The sequence below is a fragment of the Nerophis ophidion genome, linkage group LG06 (genome assembly GCF_033978795.1).
Source record: "Nerophis ophidion isolate RoL-2023_Sa linkage group LG06, RoL_Noph_v1.0, whole genome shotgun sequence".
In the NCBI taxonomy this organism is placed as follows: Eukaryota; Metazoa; Chordata; class Actinopteri; order Syngnathiformes; family Syngnathidae; genus Nerophis; species Nerophis ophidion.
The window spans coordinates 70,929,966-70,953,209 of NC_084616.1; the positions used below are offsets into that span (position 1 = coordinate 70,929,966).

The 23,244-nt window shown below is 43.5% G+C and overlaps 1 protein-coding gene across 3 annotated transcripts; it reads right to left on the reverse strand.

Annotated features, from left to right (window-relative positions):
- Window positions 1-728: 728 nt before the first annotated feature.
- On the reverse strand, window positions 729-17,275 carry zbtb17 (zinc finger and BTB domain containing 17). Of its 3 annotated transcripts, none has more exons than XM_061904771.1 (15): window positions 17,090-17,275; window positions 14,515-14,745; window positions 14,256-14,435; window positions 11,423-11,755; window positions 11,245-11,349; window positions 10,896-11,143; window positions 10,101-10,243; window positions 8,573-8,873; window positions 8,407-8,494; window positions 5,740-5,856; window positions 5,488-5,608; window positions 5,240-5,370; window positions 4,891-5,151; window positions 4,650-4,739; window positions 729-1,469 (listed from the first exon to the last, which is right to left on the reverse strand). In XM_061904771.1, the coding sequence occupies exons 2-15, from the start codon at window positions 14,717-14,719 to the stop codon at window positions 1,075-1,077; spliced, it is 2,718 nt and encodes a 905-aa protein (XP_061760755.1). In that variant the 5' UTR covers window positions 14,720-14,745; window positions 17,090-17,275; the 3' UTR covers window positions 729-1,074. The 3 variants fall into 3 exon arrangements, with proteins under 3 accessions (XP_061760755.1, XP_061760753.1, XP_061760756.1); XM_061904769.1 differs by having other exon boundaries at window positions 14,515-14,766; XM_061904772.1 differs by having other exon boundaries at window positions 11,245-11,334; window positions 14,515-14,766; window positions 17,090-17,274.
- Between the last annotated feature and the right edge of the window lie 5,969 nt (window positions 17,276-23,244).

Here is a 23,244-nt window from a genome sequence, read left to right on the forward strand (position 1 = left end):
TTTCCGGGCGAGAACCATGGACTCGGACTTGGAGGTGCTGATTCTCATTTTGGTCGCTTCACACTTGGCTGCGAACCGATCCAGTGAGAGCTGAAGATCTCGGTCAGATGAAGCCATCAGGACCACATCATCTGCAAAAAGCAGAGACCTGATCCCACGGCCACCAAACCGGATCCCTCAATGCCTTGATTTTGCCTAGAAATTCTGTCCATAAAAGTTATGAACAGAATCGGTGACAAAGGACAGCCTTGGGGGAGTCCAACCATCACTGGAAAAGTGTCCGACTTACTGCCGGCAAAGCGGACCAAGCTCTGGCACTGATCGTACAGGGAGCGGACCGCCACAATAAGACAGACCGATACCCCATACTCTCTGAGCACTCCCCACAAGACTTCCCGAGGGACATGGTCGAATGCCTTCTCCAAGTCCACAAAGCACATGTAGACTGGTTGGGCAAACTCCCATGCACCCTCAAGAATCCTGCCGAGAGTATAGAGCTGGTCCACAGTTCCACGACCAGGACGAAAACCACACTGTTCCTCCTGAATCCGAGGTTCGACTATCCGGTGTAGCCTCCTCTCCAGTACACCTGAATAAACCTTACCGGGAAGGCTGGGGAGTGTGATCCCAGGATAGTTGGAACACACCCTCCGGTCCCCCTTCTTAAAGGGTAGTAGACGTGCTAACCACTTATCCATCGCTGACTTTACTGTACTCCAAGAAAATGCTTTTAATAGGCGTACAAGCAGCAATTACTATTTATTTACACACATAGTTATCTGTTTTTAACTTCAAAGACTTTGGGGCATTAAATAAATATTAGAAAGAAATAATAACATACATACAATGGATGATCAAATTACAGAATTAGGAAAATACATTAAATATTCTGACTCCAAGAAAAATGTACATACTGAATATAAACTGAGTACCACGGGGAAAATAAGACAGATACTTTTCTTATATGCATAATTTGAGTGTAAATATGATATACGACAAGGCAGACTTCATTATTTGGGACATCTAACAGTGTTGTATCTGCGCTTTAAAACGAAAAGTACCCTTTAAAAATGCCTAGACCTGAACCTCACACATAATTAACTCAGTCTCACCTTCAACTTTTACACCTGTCTGGATCCCACCCAACACTTGTCCTTCCTCTCCTTTCTTCCCAAGAATCACTGTTGCTTCCGTTTGCGGTTCTGCCACAATCCCCTCCTCTGCATCCCCTTCTTGGCCACGGAAGATGAGGCCCCCTTCCTGGATCACCGGTTCGGCGGTGGGTGTCCAGGCCGTGGTGGTCTCCCCCTCAGCTGTGGTGATTGTGGTGTACTGGTAGAAGTCGGAGTCTGCTTGAAACATGACCAGGGCCTGGGCTGTGTGGATGCGTACATGCTGTGCAAGCGAACTGGCATCCAGGAATTTATCACCACACGAGTCGCAAGCGTAAAGTATCTGGGTGTTGGGGTCTGGGAAAAGAGGAAGCATGCAAAGTGAGTAATGTTTTTATCATCTTAGTTGATTTGTTTACTGTCTTTGAACCTTAAAATATCATTTTTTGCCATTCCGTTTTTTCGTCTGCAAGCCATCTTCTTCAATGATTCTATCTTTTGACAAAATATATTTTTGGGGGATTTAGAAAAAATACATACAATCAGCCTAAAAGGCCTCCTGAAATTAGATTTTCTTATTCAAACGGGGATAGCAGGTCCATTCTATGTGTCATACTTGATCATTTCGCGGTATTGCCATATTTTTGCTGAAAGGATTTAGTAGACCAAGCTCTGGCACTGATCGTACAGGGAACGGACCGCCACAATAAGACAGTCCGATACCCCATACTCTCTGAGCACTCCCCACAGGACTTCCCGGGGGACACGGTCGAATGCCTTCTCCAAGTCCACAAAGCACATGTAGACTGGTTGGGCAAACTCCCATGGACCCTCAAGAACCCTGCCGAGAGTATAGAGCTGGTCCACAGTTCCACAACCAGGACGAAAACCACACTGTTCCTCCTGAATCCGAGGTTCGATTATCCGACGTAGCCTCCTCTCCAGTACACCTGAATAAACCTTACCGGGAAGGCTGAGGAGTGTGATCCCACACGCATTGCCGGCAGTAAGTCGAACACATTTCCAGTGAGGGTTGGACTCCGCCAAGGCTGTCCTTTGTCACCGATTCTGTTCATAACTTTTATGGACAGAATTTCTAGGCGCAGTCAAGGCGTTGAGGAGTTCCGGTTTGGTGACCGCAGGATTAGGTCTCTGCTTTTTGCAGATGATGTGGTCCTGATGGCTTCATCTGGCCGGGATCTTCAGCTCTCGCTGGATCGGTTCGCAGCCGAGTGTGAAGCGACCGGAATGAGAATCAGCACCTCCAAGTCCGAGTCCATGGTTCTCGCCCGGAAAAGGGTGGAATGCCATCTCCGGGTTGGGGAGGAGACCCTGCCCCAAGTGGAGGAGTTCAAGTACCTAGGAGTCTTGTTCACGAGTGGGGGAAGAGTGGATCGGTGCGGCGTCTTCAGTAATGCGGACGTTGTACCGATCCGTTGTGGTGGAGAAGGAGCTGAGCCGGAAGGCAAAGCTCTCAATTTACCGGTCGATCTATGTTCCCAACCTCACCTATGGTCATGAGCTTTGGGTCATGACCGAAAGGATAAGATCACGGATACAAGCGGCCGAATTGAGTTTCCTCCGCCGTGTGGCGGGGCTCTCCCTTAGAGATAGGGTGAGAAGCTCTACCATCCGGGAGGAACTCAAAGTAAAGCCGCTGCTCCTCCACATCGAGAGGAGCCAGATGAGGTGGTTCGGGCATCTGGTCAGGATGCCACCCGAACGCCTCCCGAGGGAGGTGTTTAGGGCACGTCCAACCGGTAGGAGGCCAAGGGGAAGACCCAGGACACGTTGGGAAGACTATGTCTCCCGGCTGGCCTGGGAACGCCTCGGGATCCCCCGGGAAGAGCTAGACGAAGTGGCTGGGGAGAGGGAAGTCTGGGTTTCCCTGCTTAGGCTGTTGCCCCCGCGACCCGACCTCGGATAAGCGGAAGATGATGGATGGATGGATTTAGTAGAGAACATCCACGATAAAGTTCGCAACTTTCAGTGCTAACAGAAAAGCCTTGCCTCTACCGGAAGTCGCAGACGATGACGTCACATGTTTGATGGCTCCTCACATATTCACATTGTTTTTAATGGGAGCCTCCAACAAAAGGTGCTATTCGGATCGAGAAAACGACAATTTCCCCATTAATTTGAGCGAGGATGAAAGATTCGTGTTTGAGGATATTGATAGCGACGGACTAGAAAAAAAAAAAAAAAGTTTAAGAAAAAAAGTAAAAAAAACAAAACGCGATTGCATTGGGACGGATTCAGATGTTTTTAGACACATTTACTAGGATAATTCTGGGAAATCCCTTATCTTTCTATTGTGTTGCTAGTGTTTTAGTGAGATTGAATAGTACCTGATAGTCGGAGGGGTGTGTCCACGGGTGTTTTGAGGCCAGTCCCTGAGGGAAGTCGACGGCAGCTGGATGGACGGCGCAAGCTCAGCTGATCTCCGGTAAGTGGCAACTTTTTACCACAATTTTCTCACCGAAACCTGCCGGTTGTCAAGTGGTCGGGAACCATGTTCGCTTGACCGCTCTAATCCATAGTAAAGCTCCACCTCCGGGAATTTTAAACAAGGAATCACTGTGTGTTTGTGTGGCTAAAGGCTAAAGCTTCCCACCGCCATCTTTCTACTTTGACTTCTCTATTATTAATTGAACAAATTGCAAAAGATTCAGCAACACAGATGTCCAGAATACTGTTTAATTGCACGATGAAAAGAGACGACTTTTAGCCGCAAATGGTGCTGCGCTAATATGTCCCGACAGTCCGTGACGTCACGCGCACGCGTCATCATTCCGCGACGTTTTTAACAAGAAACTCCGCGGGAAATCTAAAATTGCAATTTAGTAAACTAAACCGGCCGTATTGGCATGTGTTGCAATGTTAATATTTCATCATTGATATATAAACTATCAGACTGTGTGGTGGGTAGTAGTGGGTTTCAGTAGGCCTTTAAAGGCATTCTATTTTAAAAGCGTTAGAACACAATACACTTAACTGTATGCCATACTTCAGGGGTAGGGAACCTATGGCTCTAGAGCCAGATGTGGCTCTTTTGATGACTGCATCTGGCTCTCAGATAAATCTTAGCTGACATTGCTTAACACGATAAGTCATGAATAATTCCGCCGGTAATCACAGTGTTTAAAATAATGTTAGTTACAAAACATTCTCATGCATTTTAATCCTACCATCCGTTTTCTATCGCACCTGTCCAAGATGTCGCATTAATGGTAAGAAGTATTATATCTATTATTGGTTAACTTTAGAATAACAATGTTGTTAAAAACAATTAGAGACTTATTATACTCTCAAAATGTTGGTTTTAAAAATGCACGCATTTAGTTGTATTCAGTGTTAAAATTTTTTATATGGCTCTCACGGAAATACATTTTGAAATATTTGGCTTCCATGGCTCTCTCAGCCAAAAAGGTTCCCGACCCCTGCCATAGTTAGTGTTTTGTTTGGAAGTTGAGATATGCATGTTGAGTTATCCTCTGAAGTTGCATTTACAGCGAGCTTTGTTCCTTGTAATCTTACCTGCTTCTTGCACTTTCACTACCGCCTTGGTAATTTCTGCTTTCAAAGCTTCTGTTTGATCAGCACACACTGGTGCTTCTACTGGTACCACTGTAAACAACACAACAACACATTCATGTCTCCAGCTACCTCACACAGTCCAAAACAACACACAGTATGTTAGGTTCATGCAAGACTCTAAATGATCATTAACTGTGAATGGTTATCTCTATGTGTCAGTCCTGCTCTAAAAAATTCTGACCTGTTAGCTGTGCTACAGCGTTGCCCGTCAGGGCCTCCGTCGCCAGGGTGATAACGTCCTCGCTAACAGTTACTATGTTGATCTCGTTGTCGGAGGTGGATGCCTCAGCGCAACCGTCGGCACCCACGTCGGTGCTACCATCAGCTACACCCAGCGACTTCATGCCAGCCTTACACTGGTGGACGGTTTTGACATGAGAGCGCAGGTTGTCTACGCGGTTAAACCCCCTGCCGCATTTATCGCACAGGAATGGTTTCTCCCCTAAAGAGGAGTGAACAGTCAAGTCAGGTTTGTGAGGAACACGGGCAAAGTAAAAGTGCTCCATTCAAATGAATACCACAGTGCTTACCAGTGTGAATGATGATGTGCTTTGAAAGGTCTCCCACATTGACAAAGGCCTTGTTACACATTTGACACTGGTGAGGCCGGACATTGTCATGGTGGCGAATGTGATTGGCCAGCTGACTGGACTGTACAAACCTGCCCAGGGAGAAAGAAAAGAGGTGATGAGTCATGTTATCAGGTAGCTATTAGATTATTTTTGTCCTTTTAAAACAATACAGTAATGATATTTAGACGCTCGTTTGCCAGGCTGACCTTTTACCACAACGGTCACACACAAAGGGTTTTCTCTCAGTGTGCTGCCGAACGTGTGCAATGAGGGAGCTGGCCTGTGTGAAGGCTTTGCCACAGGTGTGACAGACACACGGTTTTTCCCCTGGAAGACAGACAGTGCCATTATGAACGGGAAATAAGCCCTACTGTACGTGTCCTGGGTCTTAATGTCATCAAATTACCAGTGAATAAGCCCTACTGTACGTGTCCTGGGTCTTAATGTCATCAAATTACCAGTATGAATGCGTTCATGCCGTTGCAGAGCCCCTGGGTCGCTGAAAGCCCTTTGGCAGTGCACACAGACGTATGGTTTCTCCCCGCTATGGACCCGTGTATGTCGCTTCAGATTTCCTAAAGAGATAACATGTATACAAGTTTGTATTATTATCCTCATAAGATTCAGCAGATGGTACTGTGGTGAAAAGCAAGTTTGCTTTTTGCTACAGTGTTGAGTTCCGAGTCCGTAAATGTGCATAAATAAACCAGCCTCATTAGTGTGTGTATTAGGGGTGTGTTAGAGGAGTAGAATATTTGATGATTTGACTCGAGGGAGTCTCGAATATCAACCAAACAGTACCTTTCTTGAGCATTAAGCCCTAAGTTGAGTACCTGACGACAGGACTTTGACAAATTCTCTTAGGTACTGCTTCCTCCTGGCAAAGGTAATGATCCATTTGCAGATTCAAATCCGAAGAACCTTGTTACGACTGAGTTTGATTTAACGTTTTGCCCATAGTCAACTGATATGAGTAATTTACATATTGGTTTCTCAGCTACAATCGGGCGGAAGGCAGGGTACACCCTGGACAAGTCGCCACCTCATCGCAGGGCCAACACAGATAGACAGACAACATTCACACTCACATTCACACACTAGGGCCAATTTAGTGTAGCTGAGATAGGCGCCAGCGCCCCCGCGACCCCAAAAGGGAATAAGCGGTAGAAAATGGATGGATGGATGGACATATTGGTTTTTGACTACCGTATTTTTTGGACTATAAGTCGCAGTTTTTTTTCATAGTTTGGCCGTGGGTGCGACATATACCCCGGAGCGACTTATGTGTGAAATTATTAACACATTACCGTAAAATATCAAATGATATTATTTATCTATTTCGCGGAAGAGACAAAGAAAATGTCAGCAATCGTCACACACACATCAACCAATAAGAATTCTGCGGGGGAGTGTCATGGCAGAAGTGCAATTGGTGGGTCATGGGATGCTAACTGCTATATGCTATATGCTATATGCTACTGCCGTAGCTATCAAAATGGATCATTTCATCGTTGGCGGTAACTTATAAAAACTGAGAAGGGCTTAACAAAAATGGCACCGAAAAGGAAATCATGTACTGCAGATTACACAATATCAAATAATATTAATTGTCTCATTCGCGGAAGAGACCAAGAAAATGTCAGCAATCGTCACACACACGTCAACCAATAAGAATTCGGCGGGGGAGGGTCATGGCAGAAGTGCATTGTGGGTCATGGAATGCTAACTACTATATGCTATATGCTACTGTCGTAGCTATTAAAATGGATCATTTCATCGTTGGCGGTAACTTATAAAAACTGAGAAGGGCTGAACAAAAATAGCACCGAAAAGGAAAATCATGTACTGCAGATTACAAGCTGGATGTTAGTGAAATATGCAGCAGATAACGACAAGAGGAAGCGGCGCCATACCTTTGGAGTTGGCAGAGGTCTTTAGAAGCCACATCGAGGAAGAAGATTTCATCGAATTTATCGATTAGGAGTGACAGATTGTTTGGTAAACGTATAGCATGTTCTATATGTTATAGTTATTTGAATGACTCTTACCATAATATGTTACGTTAACATACCAGGCACCTTCTCAGTTGGTTATTTATGCATCATATAACGTACACTTATTCAGCCTGTTGTTCACTATTCTTTATTTATCTTAAATTGCCTTTCAAATGTCGATTCTTGGTGTTGGATTTTATCAAATAAATTTCCCCCTAAAATGTGACTTATACTCTAGTGCAGTGGTTCTCAACCTTTTTTTAGTGATGTACCCCCTGTGAAGATTTTTTTAATTAAGTACCCCCTAATCAGAGCAAAGCATCTTTGGTTTGAAAAAAAAAGAGATGAAGTAAAATACAGCACTATGTCATCAGTTTCTGATTTATGAAATTGTATAACAGTGCAAAATATTGCTCATTTGCAGTGGTCTTTCTTGAACTATTTGGAAAAAAAGATACAAAAATAACTAAAAAATTGTTGAAAAATTAACAAGTGATTCAATTATAAATAAAGATTTCTACACATAGAAGTAATCATCAACCTAAAGTGTCCTCTTTGGGGATTGTAATAGAGATCCATCTGGATTCATGAACTTCATTCTAACATTTCTTCACAAATCTGTAACATCAATATTTATGGAACATGTCCACAAAAAATCTAGCTGTCAACACTGACTATTGCACTGTTGCATTTCTTTTCACACCTTATGAGCTTACATTCATATTTTGTTGAAGTATTATTCAATAAATATATTTGTAAAGGATTTTTGAATTGTTGCTATTTTTAGAATATTTTTAAAAAATCTCACGTACCCCTTGGCATTCCTTCAAGTACCCCAAGGGGTACGCGTAACCCCATTTGAGAACCACTGCTCTAGTGCGACGTATATAACGTTTTTTTCCTTCTTTATTATGCATTTTCAGCCGGTGCGATTTATACTCCGGTGCGATTTACAATCCGAAAAATACGGTACATGAAAATCCATAGTGGAAGACAGCCCCGGTGTGTATTCTTAACTTTATCTTAAGTATACTTTGTTCTTCACTGTTAGGCTTTGGGGCTTAATTCTGTCATGCAATCAGGTGGCTGAGCACATGCATGACATGATCATAGAAATTTAACAACACTTACCTGAGGTGGTAAACTGTTTGCCGCATTCTCTGCACATGAGGGGCCCGTCTTTGATGTGGATTTTTAAGTGAGCCTTGAGATTTCCAATCTAAACAGACCACACCACAAAAAAAAATGAGGACATGCAATATTTGATTCTCTCTACTAGCGTAACTGGTACCTTTACCTGATTGAAACGTTTTTCACAGTGTGGACACTTGTTGCCCTTGTTGGCGTCGTGCGTTTCCAGGTGCCGCATCTTAGCGGTGGGGTCGGAGAAGGCCTTGTCGCAGTAGTCGCAGTGGTACGGCTTCAAACCGCTGTGCACCAGCCGGTGGCGCTTCAGGTTCCCTGATGTAGTGAAGAGCTTCCCGCACGCCTCGCAGCTGTACTTCGCCTCTCCGGTGTGTCGCTTGCGGTGCAGGTTGAGCAGGCTGATCTGCCGGTAGCTCTTTCCACACGTCGAGCAGCTGTATGGTTTAAGTGGGCTGTGGGAGGGCAACGATACCATATTAGTTTCAGAGAACAGACTGGTGCAAACTTCCAAATTGGATGAAGAATGTATATCAAATTCTTATTTCATTCCAGGGATTTATATTGAGGTTGCAAACAGAAAGTAAATAAAAGTCCAAATGGTCATTCATTTTGATGTATTCAACAATCAATTAACCCCCACAAATGCTAAACTCATTCACGACATTTAACACTATCTGTATTTTGTTTGTGTTGTCATATTAGCTGCTAGCATGCTAACATTTAGCAGGTTAGCCAAAGATTAATGGTAATTGACATTCATATGACATATTGCTAGTGAGCTAAGTGTTACCAAGCTGGTGAATCTTGTAGGATTAACCCTAGATTAAAGTCTTAAACAACTTCCAAATTATCAAAAATGGTGGAAAATCGTTCACTTCCCAGAGTGTTTTATTCATCAAAGTATTCCAAATGGATTGCATTCATGTTACTTGGCTGTCAGGAATTTGCAGTTGCAAATACTTTAATTCCACTTCAAATACAAATGCAATTCAACATCCTTGCTTGCCATCTATTTTGCCAATAATGGCTGTGACAATGATATACTGGTATACACTGATTCAGGTTTTCTTTCTACAGTATTTCCATCCATCTATCCATTTTTTACCGCTTATCCCCTTCGGGGTCACTGGAGCCTATCTCAGCTACAATCGGACGGAGGGCGGTGTACACCCTGGACAAGTCGCCACCTCATCACAAGGCCAACAAAGATAGACAGACAACACTCACACTCACATTCACACGCTAGGGCCAATTTCCATCCATCCATCCATTTTCTACTGCTTATTCCCTTTGGGGTCGCGGGGGGCGCTGGTGCCTATCTCAGTTACAATCGGTAGGAAGGCGGGGTGAACCCTGGACAAGTCGCCACCTCATCGCAGGGCCACTAGGGCCAATTTAGTGTTGCCAATCAGCCTATCCCCAGGTGCATGTCTTTGGAGGTGGGAGGAAACCGGAGGGAACCCACGCAGTCACGGGGAGAACATGCAAAATCCACACAGAAAGATCCCGAGCGCAGGAGCGAACCCAGGACCTTCGTATTGTGAGGCAGACGCACTAACCCCTCTTCCACCTTGCTGCCCTCTACAGTATTTCCTCTTGAGAAAATACAAAAATGGTTGATGTAATGTGAGGGAGGGGTGCACCCACTAATGTGGGATATTCTCTGAAATATTGCTGACCTGTGCGTTTTTTCATGAGCTTTACAGGCCGCCGGGTCTGAAAAGGCCTTGTTGCAGTCCCGACACTTGAAGGGCTTCTCACCCGTGTGAATACGCATGTGTCTTTTGAAATTCCCAGTGTGTGTGAATTTCTTGCCGCAGTCCTTCAAAAATAAAGCAACATATTTATATTGAACGATAAAACAAATGAAAGTACTGTAGGAAAGGGATTCATGAGGCCCAATTGGTCACGGTTTACCTGACATATGAAATAACAAATTGGGTGGTGCACTATCCTCTTTAGCTGCCAGATGGCAGTAGGGTGTTAAAGTTAAACCCCCAACGATAGATACACATAACTGTAGGTGTGGTGAAATTATCCTCTGCATTTGACCCATCCCCTGGGAGGTGAGGGGAGGGGAGGGGAGCAGTGAGCAGAAGCGGTGGCCGCGCTCTGGAATCATTTGGTGATTTAACCCCCAATTCCAAACCTGGATGCTGAGTCCCATTTTTATAGTCTTTGGTATGACTCACGACCTTCCAGTCTCATGGCAGACAATCTAACCACAAGGCCACTGAGCAGGTCTAAAAGTTTGGGGCTAGTCCAATTTCGACCCCAACATCAGTTGCTATGTAGTGTGGCGCTTTCCATCATTTTCAGCAGACTGTATTGTAAACTGATTAACCCCACCCTATTCCTCTTCCTCTGACGCGAGATGCACCCAGGAATGGGGCCACATGAATCCCTTACCTAATCTACGCAAACAGACACTATGTTTGAATTGAAATGATCTTTGTAGTCTGCGCACTTCTCACCTCACATTTGTGCGTCATAGAGCTGTAAGGCTTCGATTCGGATCGATTGGTGAAACCAGTGGAGGGAACCTGTTTCTCCTCGTCCTCGTCGCCCGCTTCCGTGGGCTGATTGGTGTCTTCTTCAGTTGCCATGTCTTCCCCGTCGGTCTCATCCTCACCTTCATCCTCCTGGTCGGGTCTGGTCTCTTCCGTCGATTCTGTCATCTGCTTTTCTTCGTTTTTTGTCCCCTCATCATCTGTGTCGTTGTCTTTTAGCCCGCCAACGGAAAAATGTTATGAAGTGACTTGTTATCCGGATTACAAATAAGTAAAACGTGTAATAAAAAAAACAACAACATTGATTGCTTACCAGGTGGGAAGTTTCGACGGGGAGGTTTTCGAATTCGTCTCCCACGGAAGCTTGTAAAAATGGGGGTGGTGACAGATTTGATAGGTGTATCTGGAAGACATGCAACTGATGTAATATTATGATGTATTAAAGCAGCTAAAGCACACTACTAGCATGACAAATATAACCATGGACATACGGGGTGTGTAGTCTCCGTCAGAGCCGTCATCCTGCATTGTGGAAGCCTCCTGTGCAGCTTCATCCACCTCCTTTACAGGCATCTCCCCTTGAGCAGTGCTGGTTTTGGCAGGTTGTGCCTGACCTGGATGGGTTTTAGCAGGGCTCATCTCGGAAGCAGTCTTTTGTGTTTGAATGGAGACGTCTTCATTTTCTTCGGTGAGGTCCTGATCTTCCACCTGCTTGTCACTTTCTACTGTGGGGATTGTGGAGGGACTTTGCTCTGCTGGTAATGCCGCTTCTGTTGGGTCACGGTCATGCTCCTCACTTGGTTGTTCTTCACCTGTTTTTTCACCTATGCAAGTAAAAAAAAAATAATTTGAGTGAGTGGGCATAACATAATATATTAGTAAGTTAATTATCTTGACTTCAACATAAGAACAGTTTTTGTCTATTCAATTAAAAGGAGCCTTATTATGATTTTTTTCAACATTTAAAACACTATTGAAAATTTTTTTGAATTGGCGAAAAATACTATAATCTCAGACCCTTAAAGGCCTACTGAAACCCACTACTACCGACCACCCAGTCTGATAGTTTATATAGTATATATATATATATATATATATATATATATATATATATATATATATATATGTAGTCAGTTGGAAGTGTGTCTTAATGAAATTAAACAGTGGATGTCCGCTAACTTTTTGCAACTTAACGCCAAAAAAACGGAAATGCTGATTATCGGTCCTGCTAGACACCGACCTCTATTTAATAATACAACTTTAACATTTGACAACAAAATAATAAAACAAGGTGACTCGGTAAAAAATCTGGGTATTATCTTCGACCCAACTCTCTCCTTTGAGTCACACATTAAAAGCGTTACTAAAACGGCCTTCTTTCATCTCCGTAATATCGCTAAAATTCGCTCCATTTTGTCCACTAATGACGCTGAGATCATTATCCATGCGTTTGTTACGTCTCGTCTCGATTACTGTAACGTATTATTTTCGGGTCTCCCCATGTCTAGCATTAAAAGATTACAGTTGGTACAAAATGCGGCTGCTAGACTTTTGACAAGAACAAGAAAGTTTGATCACATTACGCCTGTACTGGCTCACCTGCACTGGCTTCCTGTGCACTTAAGATGTGACTTTAAGGTTTTACTAATTACGTATAAAATACTACACGGTCTAGCTCCAGCCTATCTTGCTGATTGTATTGTACCATATGAAATCTGCGTTCAAAAGACTCCGGCTTATTAGTGATTCCTAGAGCCCAAAAAAAGTCTGCGGGCTATAGAGCGTTTTCCGTTCGGGCTCCAGTACTCTGGAATGCCCTCCCGGTAACAGTTCGAGATGCTACCTCAGTAGAAGCATTTAAGTCTCACCTTAAAACTCATCTGTATACTCTGGCCTTTAAATAGACCTCCTTTTTAGACCAGTTGATCTGCCACTTCTTTTCTTTCTCCTATGTCCCCCCCTCCCTTGTGGAGGGGGTCCGGTCCGATGACCATGGATGAAGTACTGGCTGTCCAGAGTCGAGACCCAGGATGGTCCGCTCGTCGGGACCCAGGATGGACCGCTCGCCTGTATCGGTTGGGGACATCTCTACCCTGCTGATCCGCCTCTGCTTGAGATGGTCTCCTGTGGACGGGACTCTCGCTGCTGTCTTGGATCCGCTTTGGACTGAACTCTCGCGGCTGTGTTGGAGCCACTATGGATTGAACTTTCGCAGCATCATGTTAGACTTGCTCGACATCCATTGCTTTCGGTCCCCTAGAGGGGGGGGGGGTTGCCCACATCTGAGGTCCTCTCCAAGGTTTCTCATAGTCAGCATTGTCACTGGCGTCTCACTGGATGTGAATTCTCCCTGCCCACTGGGTGTGAGTTTTCCTTGCCCTTTTGTGGGTTCTTCCGAGGATGTTGTAGTCGTAATGATTTGTGCAGTCCTGCAATCTGTGTTACTGAATCTTTTGCAATTTGTCCAATTAATAATGGAGACTATAAAGAAGAATGCTGTTGGTGGAAAGCGGTGGATTGCAGCTGCCTTTAGCACCGAAACACAGCCGGTGTTTCTTTGTTTGTTGTGAAGCTTTAACACAGAGCGGTCAAGCGAACATGTTTCTCTACGTCAACCAGCAAATTTTTGGATGGGAAAATTGTGATAATAAGTCGGCTCTTACCGGAGACTTGAGTGGATTATGCGACCTCCTCCTGTAGCTGTCAAAAAGGCAGCTGTGATCTTGGCTCGTCCATTGGCTTCTCTGAGAGACACTGGCGTTCACCGCAGCCCTCCGACTTTCAGGTATGACTTTATAATCTCACTAAAACACTATTAACACAATAAGCAGATAAGGGACTTTCCAGAATTATCCTAGTAAATGTGTCCAATAACATCTGAATCGCTCACACTGCCGTCGCCTGGAGCCATCGCCTTTTCTTTTCTTTTTTTTAGTGCGTCACTCTAACCTTCCTCATCCACGAATCTTTCAACCTCGCTCAAATGAATGGGGAAATCGTCACTTTCTTGGTCTGAATTGCACTTACTGCTGGTGGCTATGATTGTAAACAATGTGAGGATGTGAGGAGCTCCACAACCCGTGACGTCACGCGCACATCGTCTGCTACTTCCGGTACAGGCAAGGCTTTTTTATTAGCGACCAAAAGTTGCGAACTTTATCGTCGATGTTCTCTACTAAATCCTTTCAGCAAAAATATGGCAACATCACGAAATGATCAAGTATGACACATAGAATGGACCTGCTATCCCCGTTTAAATAAGAAAATCTAATTTAAGTAGGCCTTTAAATATAGAAACAGCACATGGTTTCGGAGACTACTCACCAACGGCAATATCCAGTGTGAGAAGGGATGGCACTGGACTTGCCACTGACTGGTACACGGAGCAAGCGTTTATAATCTCTTGCATTTGCAGGAAGTTAGCAACTGCCATCACATCTTCTACATTCTCAGTATTCAAATTCAGCTTAGAGGTGTACATGAATTCCAGGACTTGGCCCAAACCTGCAATGGTAAACAGCAGAATGAATGTTATGCTTACATTGTATTTAACAAAACATTTCCAAATCTAGCTCGACCCCACCTGCAGCATTACTGATGTCCAGATGCACCACGTCCTTCTGGTCTAAGAAGAGGGTGCGGAAGTAGACGCTGCAGGCCGCCAGTACAGACTTGTGTGCCTTAAAGTCAACTCCATCTACGACAAAGGTGCAGTCACACAGCAAGCCCTGCTTGCGCTGGTGGTTCAGCTGCTCCAGAACCTTCCCACTATGCCAAGGGAACTCCATTGCCTGTCAAGGCTTTTTGACTTTGCCTGGGGAGGATGACACTAAATCTGAGGATGGGTGAGACCAAATTGAAGTTATTGATTGATAATCCACCCATTTTCCAAAATGCCAGCTTGACTTATCTCCAATTAGCCTCATATGCATGGTTTTGGGATGTGTAATCCAGGGAGAATATTCGTTGGATGCATTAATAAATATATCCATAATAGTTTACAAATATATAATGTACAAATGAGTATGAATTTATGTGTGTCATTTGGCATGACAAAAATTAAACAGTAAGTTATTTCAATCAATCATTGTTTATTTATATAGCCCAAAATCCCAAGTGTCTCAAAGGGCTGCACAAGCCACAACGACATCCTCGGTTCAGATCCCATTATATACATTTGTACAGACACCAAAACCAGTGAAGTCTGCACGTTGTGTACATCGTAAATAAAAACAGAATACAATGAGTGCCGAATCATTTTCAACCTATATTCAATTGAATACACTGCAAAGACAAGATACTAAAAGTTCAGACTGGAAAAGTGTTATTTTTTTTGCAAATATTAGTTCATTTGGAAGTTGATGCCTGGATCATGTTTCAAAAAAGCTGGCACAAGTGTTCTGGGGTCTGACGAGTCCACATTTCGAATTATATTAGGAAACGGAGGACGTGGTGTCCTCCAGAACAAATAGGAAAATAACCATTGGATTGTTATAGGCGCAAAGTTCAAAAGCCAGTATCTGTGATGGTATGGGGGTGCATTAGTGCCCAAGGCATGGGTAACTTACACATCTGTGAAGGCACCATTAATGCTGAAAGGTACAACATATGTTGCTTATTTCAGCAAGACAAGTGTTACAACAGCGTGGCTACGTAAAAAAATAGTGCGGGTACTTTCCTGGCCCGCCTGCAGTCCAGACCTGTCTCCCATCGAAAATGTGCGGCGCATTATGAAGCGTAAAATTGTTGAACGACTGAAGCTCTACATAAAGACAGATTTTTTAATTTTATTTTAATCTTCCGGCTTCCTCCCACTTCCAAAGACATGCACCTGGGGATAGGTTGATTGGCAACACTAAATTGGCCCTAGTGTGTGAATGTGAGTGTGAATGTTGTCTGTCTATCTGTGTTGGCCCTGCGATGAGGTGGCGACTTGTCCAGGTTGTACCCCGCCTTCCGCCCGATTGTAGCTGAGATAGGCGCCAGCGCCCCCCGCGACCCCAAAAGGGAATAAGCGGTAGGAAACGGATGGATGGATGGATTTTAATCTTCTATTTTTTTCTCCCTTTATAAATAAATAAATAAATAAATGGGTTGTACTTGTATAGCCCTTTTCTACCTTCAAGGTACTCAAAGCGCTTTGACACTACTTCCACATTTACCCATTCACACACTGATGGAGGGAGCTGCCATGCAAGGGGCTAACCAGCACCCATCAGGAGCAAGGGTGAAGTGTCTTGCTCAGGACAGAACGGACGTGAGGAGGTTGGTACTAGGTGGGGATTGAACCAGGGACCCCTCGAGTTGCGCATGGCCACTCTTCCACTGCGCCACGCCATCCCTTGCCCCCTCACCTTGTTTACCTGTATCTCATCTTTTTTGTAAGGGGCGCTGGAAGCCGGCAGACCCGTCAGCAATCCTGTTCTGTCTCCCTGTAATGTTTGTCTGATCTTGAATGGGATTGTGCTGAAGATTTTAATTTTCCTGAAGGAACTCTCCTGACGGAATAAATAAAGTACTATTTTTTATCTGATCTAATCTAATCTAAACTAATCCAAAACAAGAATGGGAAAGAATTCCACTTTCAAAGCTTCAACAATTAGTTTCCTCAGTTCCCAAACGTTTATTGAGTGTTGTTAAAAGAAAAGGTGATGTAACACAGTGGTGAACATGCCCTTTCCCAACTACTTTGGCACATGTTGCAACCGTGACATTCTAAGTTAATTATTATTTGCAAAAAAAAAAAGTTTATGAGTTTGGACATCAAATATCTTGTCTTTGTAGTATATCAAACTGAATATGGGTTGAAAATGATTTGCAAATCATTGTATTCCGTTTATATTTACATCGAACACAATTCCCCAACTCATATGGAAACGCGGTTTGTGATACAACATTAGTATAGAACTTTAATACATAGGCTAATAAAAAATGTTCATAAATGACAAACTTCAACTGCAAAGAGTTTGACGGTGCACTGTATCGATTGTAATGCCTCTATCCTTGCTGCGGTGCTATCAGGGATGAACTTAGCATGTCTAGCGAGGATGTGGTGCGGAGACAAGATGGCGTACGCCGACATCATTGCTTGTTCTTTCCGAAGCTAACTCGCCCCAAACGCCTCCGAAGCTGCTCCTTTTTTAGCATAACATACTCACAGAACGGCGTGTCGCCTCTTCGAAGCGACCTCAAAACGCTGGGTCCGGGACGGTGTGACAACCACACAGTCTGGGTTAAAGAGTAAACACTCGATCGAGTTTTTCGGCGATCGATGCTGTGCAGTTGACTTCGCTCAGCGCCATCTTCCTCTCGCTGATCGATTGATAGGGACCGGGCGGCTCTGATTCTCTGCGCATGCGCCGTGTGCACCTGCAGTGGCGGTATTAAACCGCGGGGTGGTGCCAAAACACAAGTGCAGTTGGAGTCGCCTAATTTATTGTGGTGGTCACTTTGTCACAGAGCTAAGTTATTCTTATTCAGTACATACAGTTGTGATCCAAATTTTTCAACCCCCACACAATTTTGGTGTTTTAGCAAGTTGGGCATTTATTCCGTATTTTGTTTACAGTCATATCAAATAAAGATGTGTCAAATAGACAAATGCAACTTAAATTATAACACTGTATTTTACAAAATACCAAAAAAGGACATTTTTCTTAACATCTCATTGACAAAATGATTCAACCCCCTAGTTACATGTCTAGCATTAAAAGATTACAGTTGGTACAAAATGCGGCTGCTAGACTTTTGACAAGAACAAGAAAGTTTGATCACATTACGCCTGTACTGGCTCACCTGCACTGGCTTCCTGTGCACTTAAGATGTGACTTTAAGGTTTTACTACTTACGTATAAAATACTACACGGTCTAGCTCCAGCCTATCTTGCCGATTGTATTGTACCATATGTCCCGGCAAGAAATCTGCGTTCAAAAGACTCCGGCTTATTAGTGATTCCTGGAGCCCAAAAAAAGTCTGCGGGCTATAGAGCGTTTTCCGTTCGGGCTCCAGTACTCTGGAATGCCCTCCCGGTAACAGTTCGAGATGCTACCTCAGTAGAAGCATTTAAGTCTCACCTTAAAACTCATCTGTATACTCTAGCCTTTAAATAGACCTCCTTTTTAGACCAGTTGATCCGCCGCTTCTTTTCTTTCTCCTATGTCCCCCCCTCCCTTGTGGAGGGGGTCCGGTCCGATGACCATGGATGAAGTACTGGCTGTCCAGAGTCGAGACCCAGGATGGACCGCTCGTTGGGACCCAGGATGGACCGCTCGCCTGTATCGGTTGGGGACATCTCTACGCTGCTGATCCGCTTGAGATGGTTTCCTGTGGACGGGACTCTCGCTGCTGTCTTGGATCCGCTTGAACTGAACTCTCGCGGCTGTGTTGGAGCCACTATGGATTGAACTTTCACAGTATCATGTTAGACCCACTCGACATCCATTGCTTTCGGTCCCCTAGAGGGGGGGGTTGCCCACATCTGAGGTCCTCTCCAAGGTTTCTCATAGTCAGCATTGTCACTGGCGTCCCACTGGATGTGAATTCTCCCTGCCCACTGGGTGTGAGTTTTCCTTGGCCTTTTGTGGGTTCTTCCAAGGATGTTGTAGTCGTAATGATTTTTGCAGTCCTTTGAGACATTTGTGATTTGGGGCTATATAAATAAACATTGATTGATTGATTGATTGATTGATCTTTAGTACTTAGTAGAACACCCTTTGGCAGTAATGACATCCTTCAAAGGTGATACATAACCGGACACAAGCTTCTTGCAAGCATCTACAGGTATTTTAGCCCATTCCTCTTGGGCAAAGGCCTCCAGTTGATACATATTCTTGGACTTGTGTGCTGCAACTGCCTTTTTCAAGTCCCACCACAGGTTTTCTATAGGATTTAGGTCTGGCGACTGTGAAGGCCACTCCAGAGTCTTCCAGCCCTTCTTCTGCAACCACTCTGATGTTGATTTGGAGGTATGCTTGGGATCCTTGTCCTGTTGGAAGGTTCAACGTCTCCCGAGCTTTAGCTTCGTCACTGACTGTCGAGAGACGCAGCCGACGGGCCGACAGCGGGCTGAGAGAGACAGCCCTGGCCAAGATGGAGGCCAGGAGGCGGGGAATGCGGCGGCGAGGAGCGGCACGAGAGCGGCAATTGGAGTCAGGTGCGTACAACACACACCTGCTCACAATCTCTCCATCTGCTGCTAGATCATAAGAGAGGCGAAGGAGGGCACGATCGAGGCAGAGTAGTAGGGCGAGGGAACCACGGTAACCAGACCACGAGCACGACGATCGACCCAGACCGAGATGACAAACCCCCGCAGCGGACGCAAGCACCGGACGCCGAAAGGCGTGCAACGGCGACGATCAGGCAGAACGCGTGCACTGAAAAGTGGCGTGACCAACGGCAGTGCCCGACTGGCCAGAAGACAGATTTAATGAGGAAATAAATCTGAATCAAACCTGCTATGATGCGTCGTGTGTCAAGTGTCCTCACAACCCACACGGTGATGGTGGGAAGTCGGTCACACTGACTTCATGACATTTGCAGCTAATATATCCTGGTAGGAAATAGAATTCATAATGCCTTGAACGCGCAGGAGATTCCCGGTACCTGAGGCAGAGAAACGGCCCCACAGCATGATTGACCCCCCCCACCATGCTTAACAGTAGGGGAGGTGTTCTTCTCTTTGTAAGCTTCATTTTTTCTCCTCCAGACATAACGTTGATTCATAGGCCCAAAGAGTTCCAGTTTTGTCTCATCACTCAATAGAACAGTTTCTCAAAACCTTTGGGGTTTGTCGAGATGATTTTTGCCGTACTGGAGTCTATTTTTCTTGTGCCTGGTAGTCAGAAGTGGGGTGCGCCTGGGAATTCTGGCATGGAGGCCTTCATCTTGTAATGCGTGCCTTATTGTCTGGGACGAAACCTGCGTTCCCCCCTCTGCAATGTCCTGTTGTAGTTCCTCAGCTGTTACCCGTAGGGTTTTTCATTGCTGTACGCTTTAAATACCGGACAGCAGTTGCACACAGCATCTTCTTTCTACCACGCCCAGGTAGTGTTTCCACTGTGCCTTTAGCTTTAAACTTGCAAATTATGCTCCCAACCGTGTCTCTTGGAATGTGTAATGTCTTTGCTATTTTCTTATATCCATATCCTTTCTTATGAAGAGAAATTACCTCCTCTCTTGACTTCTTTGACCACTCCCTGGACTTCACCAAGTTGCAAATACACTATTGACCATCTACAAGAAGCTGAACCTCACAGTCTTTTTCGATCGGTTTAATTGTTGCTCATTATGGTTCTAATCACATCTACAGGTGTTTTCAGCACCTGATTGAAAATACCTTATTCAAATTCTGTTCTTAAGAGTTATGATCTTCGAGGGGTTGAATAATTTTGTCAATGAGATATTAAGAGAAATGACACTGTTTGGTATGTTACAAAATATAATGTTGTAATTCAAGTTGCATTTGTCTATTTAACGCATCTTTATTGGATATGACTATAAACAAAATACGGAATAAATGTCCAACTTGCTAAAACACCAAAATTGTGTGGGGGTTGAATACATTTGACCACAACTGTAATTTAAATATAGTATAGTCCAGGGGTCACCAACGCGGTGCCCGCGGGCACCAGGTCGCCCGTAAGGACCAGATGAGTCGCTCGCTGGCCTGTTCTAAAAATACCTCAAATAGCAGCACTTACCAGTGGGCTGCCTCTATTTTTTAAAATTTTATTTATTAACAAGTGTTGTGGGCACAATACCAATTTGAGCAATTTGCAAAATGTGCAACCGCATTTTGCAAATTTGTATAATGCGCAATCTTTTTGCAAATTGCTTCCAGCTATATATTTGAATAATGTGTGGTGCACATTTTGCAAATCAATGGGCGCAAATACATGTTTTTGGTGTCAAAATAATTTATGAAATACTTATGTAAATTTATAGTCGGGACAATATAACTGAGTATTGCCCTCAAATCAGTCCAACCCTAACCCTAACCACTATACAGTGTACATCCACGACTAAACTACTGACTAAACTACTACCACAACTTGGTTCACTATTTATTTGGGACGGCGTGGTGCAGTGGGAGAGTGGCCGTGCGCAACCCGAGGGTCCCTGGTTCAAATCCCACCTAGTACAAACCTCGTCACGTCCGTTGTGTCCTGAGCAAGACACTTCACCCTTGCTCCTGATGGGTGCTGGTTGGCGCCTTGCATGGCAGCTCCCTCCATCAGTGTGTGAATGTGTGTGTGAATGGGTAAATGTGGAAGTAGTGTCAAAGCGCTTTGAGTACCTTGAAGGTAGAAAAGCGCTATACAAGTACAACCCATTATAAAATATAATAATGTAGGGTTACTGACTAAACCATCCACAAAATCTTGTCTTAAATCTCGTCTTGCAATATGCAAATTAGAATGGAAATTACGTATAATTTGCAAAGTGCGCAAGATTGGTGAAATGCTTACAACACTATCAAGCTGGTCTCGCTTTGCTTGACATTTTTAATCCTAGGAGAGACAAAACTCATATAGAATTCGAAAATCCCCCAAAAATATTTTAAAGACTTGGTCTTCATTTGTTTAAATAAATTCATTTATTTAATTTACTTTGCTTCTTATAACTTTCAGGAGGACAATTTTAGAGAAAAAATACAACCTTAAAAATTATTTTTAAACACATATACCTTTTTACCTTTTAAATTCCTTCCTCTTCTTTCCTGACAATTTAAATCAATGTTCAAGTATGTTTTTAGTTTTTATTGTAAAGAATAATAAATACCGTATTTCCTTGAATTGCCGCCGGAGCGCTAATTAATTTAAAACCTCTTCTCACTCCGGCGCTTACCAAAGGCATGCGGTAAAAGTAAGCATGCACTAATTATTTTAAAACATCTTCTCACTCCGGCACTTACAAAAGGCATGCAGTAAAAATTTGAGTGTGAAGTAAGCTTGGACCTTAAAACCTACTGAATAGCTCTTAATCTTCTTCCCTCTATGCAATTTCAAATTACCGGTATTGAAATCAGCCTCCTCCATTTTGAAAATGATGACAGGTGAAGTGTCACTCGTGACGTCAGGAGTTTGACCAGGCGGTAATACTAAGCATGCGCTAATTATTTTACGAAGCAAGTTTGACCCGGCAGTAATTCAAGGCAGACGCATACTATATGCCCTGCGGCAATTAAAGGAAATACGGTACATTTTAATTCAATTCTTCATTTTAGCTTCTGTTTTATTTGTGAAATATTTCTTTAAACTTATTATGATTAAAATTCCCCAAAAATATTCTGGCAAATCTAGAAAATCTGTAGAATCAAATTAAAATCTTATTTCAAAGTCTTTTGAATTTCTTTTAAAATTTTTGTTCAAAGACAAAAATTGATTTGTCTTTGTTAGAAATATAGCTTGGTCCAATTTGTTATATATTCTAACAAAGTGCGGATTGGATTTAAACCTATTTAAAACACGTCAAAATTCTAAAATTAATCTCAATCAGGAAAAATTACAAATGATGTTCCATAAATTATTTTTTTAATTTTTTCAAAAAGATTCGAATTAGCTGGTTTTTCGTCATAATTTTTTTCGGTTGAATTTTGAATTTTAAAGAGTCGAAATTGAAGATAAACTATGTTTCAAAATTTAATTTTAATTTTTTTCGTGTTTTCTCCTCTTTTAAACTGTTCAATTAAGTGTTTTTTTCATCATTTATTCTGTTCAAAAAACCTTCCGTAAAAGTGAAAAAAAAATAAAATATATATATATTTATATTAAAGATAAATTGAGCAAATTGGCTATTTCTGGCAATTTATTTAAGTGTGTATCAAACTGGTAGCCCTTCGCATTAATCAGTACCCAAGAAGTAGCTCTTGGTTTCAAAAAGGTTGGTGACCCCTGGTATAGTCCATCCATTCATCCATATTCTACCGCTTATTCCATTTGAGGTCACGGGGCTGCCTATCTCAGCTACAATCGGGCGGAAGGCAGGGTGCACCCTGGACAAGTCCCCATATTCACACTCACATTCACACACTAGGGCCAATTAAGTGTTGCCAATCAACTTATCCCCAGGTGCATGTCTTAGAAGGTGGGAGGAAGCCGGAGTACCCGAAGGGAACCCACGCATTCACGGGGAGAACATGCAAACTCCACACAGAAAGATCCCAAGCTCGGGATTGAACCCAGGACTACTCAGGACCTTCGTATTGTGAGGCAGACGCATTAACCCCTCTTCCACCGTGAAACCATCTGAAAATCAAACTCCAGAAATCTTTAATCTCCTGGCATAACCAAAATTGGTGTGCATCTGATC

Bases quoted from the DNA above. Each gene is read 5' to 3' on its own strand.
- zbtb17 (XM_061904771.1), bottom strand. From the start codon at position 14,719: ATGGAGTTCCCTTGGCATAGTGGGAAGGTTCTGGAGCAGCTGAACCAC. The intron at 8,874-10,100 runs GTCAGCAATATT...GCCCTCCCACAG, and splicing joins GCTCATGAAAAAACGCACAG to CCCACTTAAACCATACAGCT. The intron at 5,857-8,406 runs GTAAGTGTTGTT...TTATCTCTTTAG, and splicing joins CAAACAGTTTACCACCTCAG to GAAATCTGAAGCGACATACA.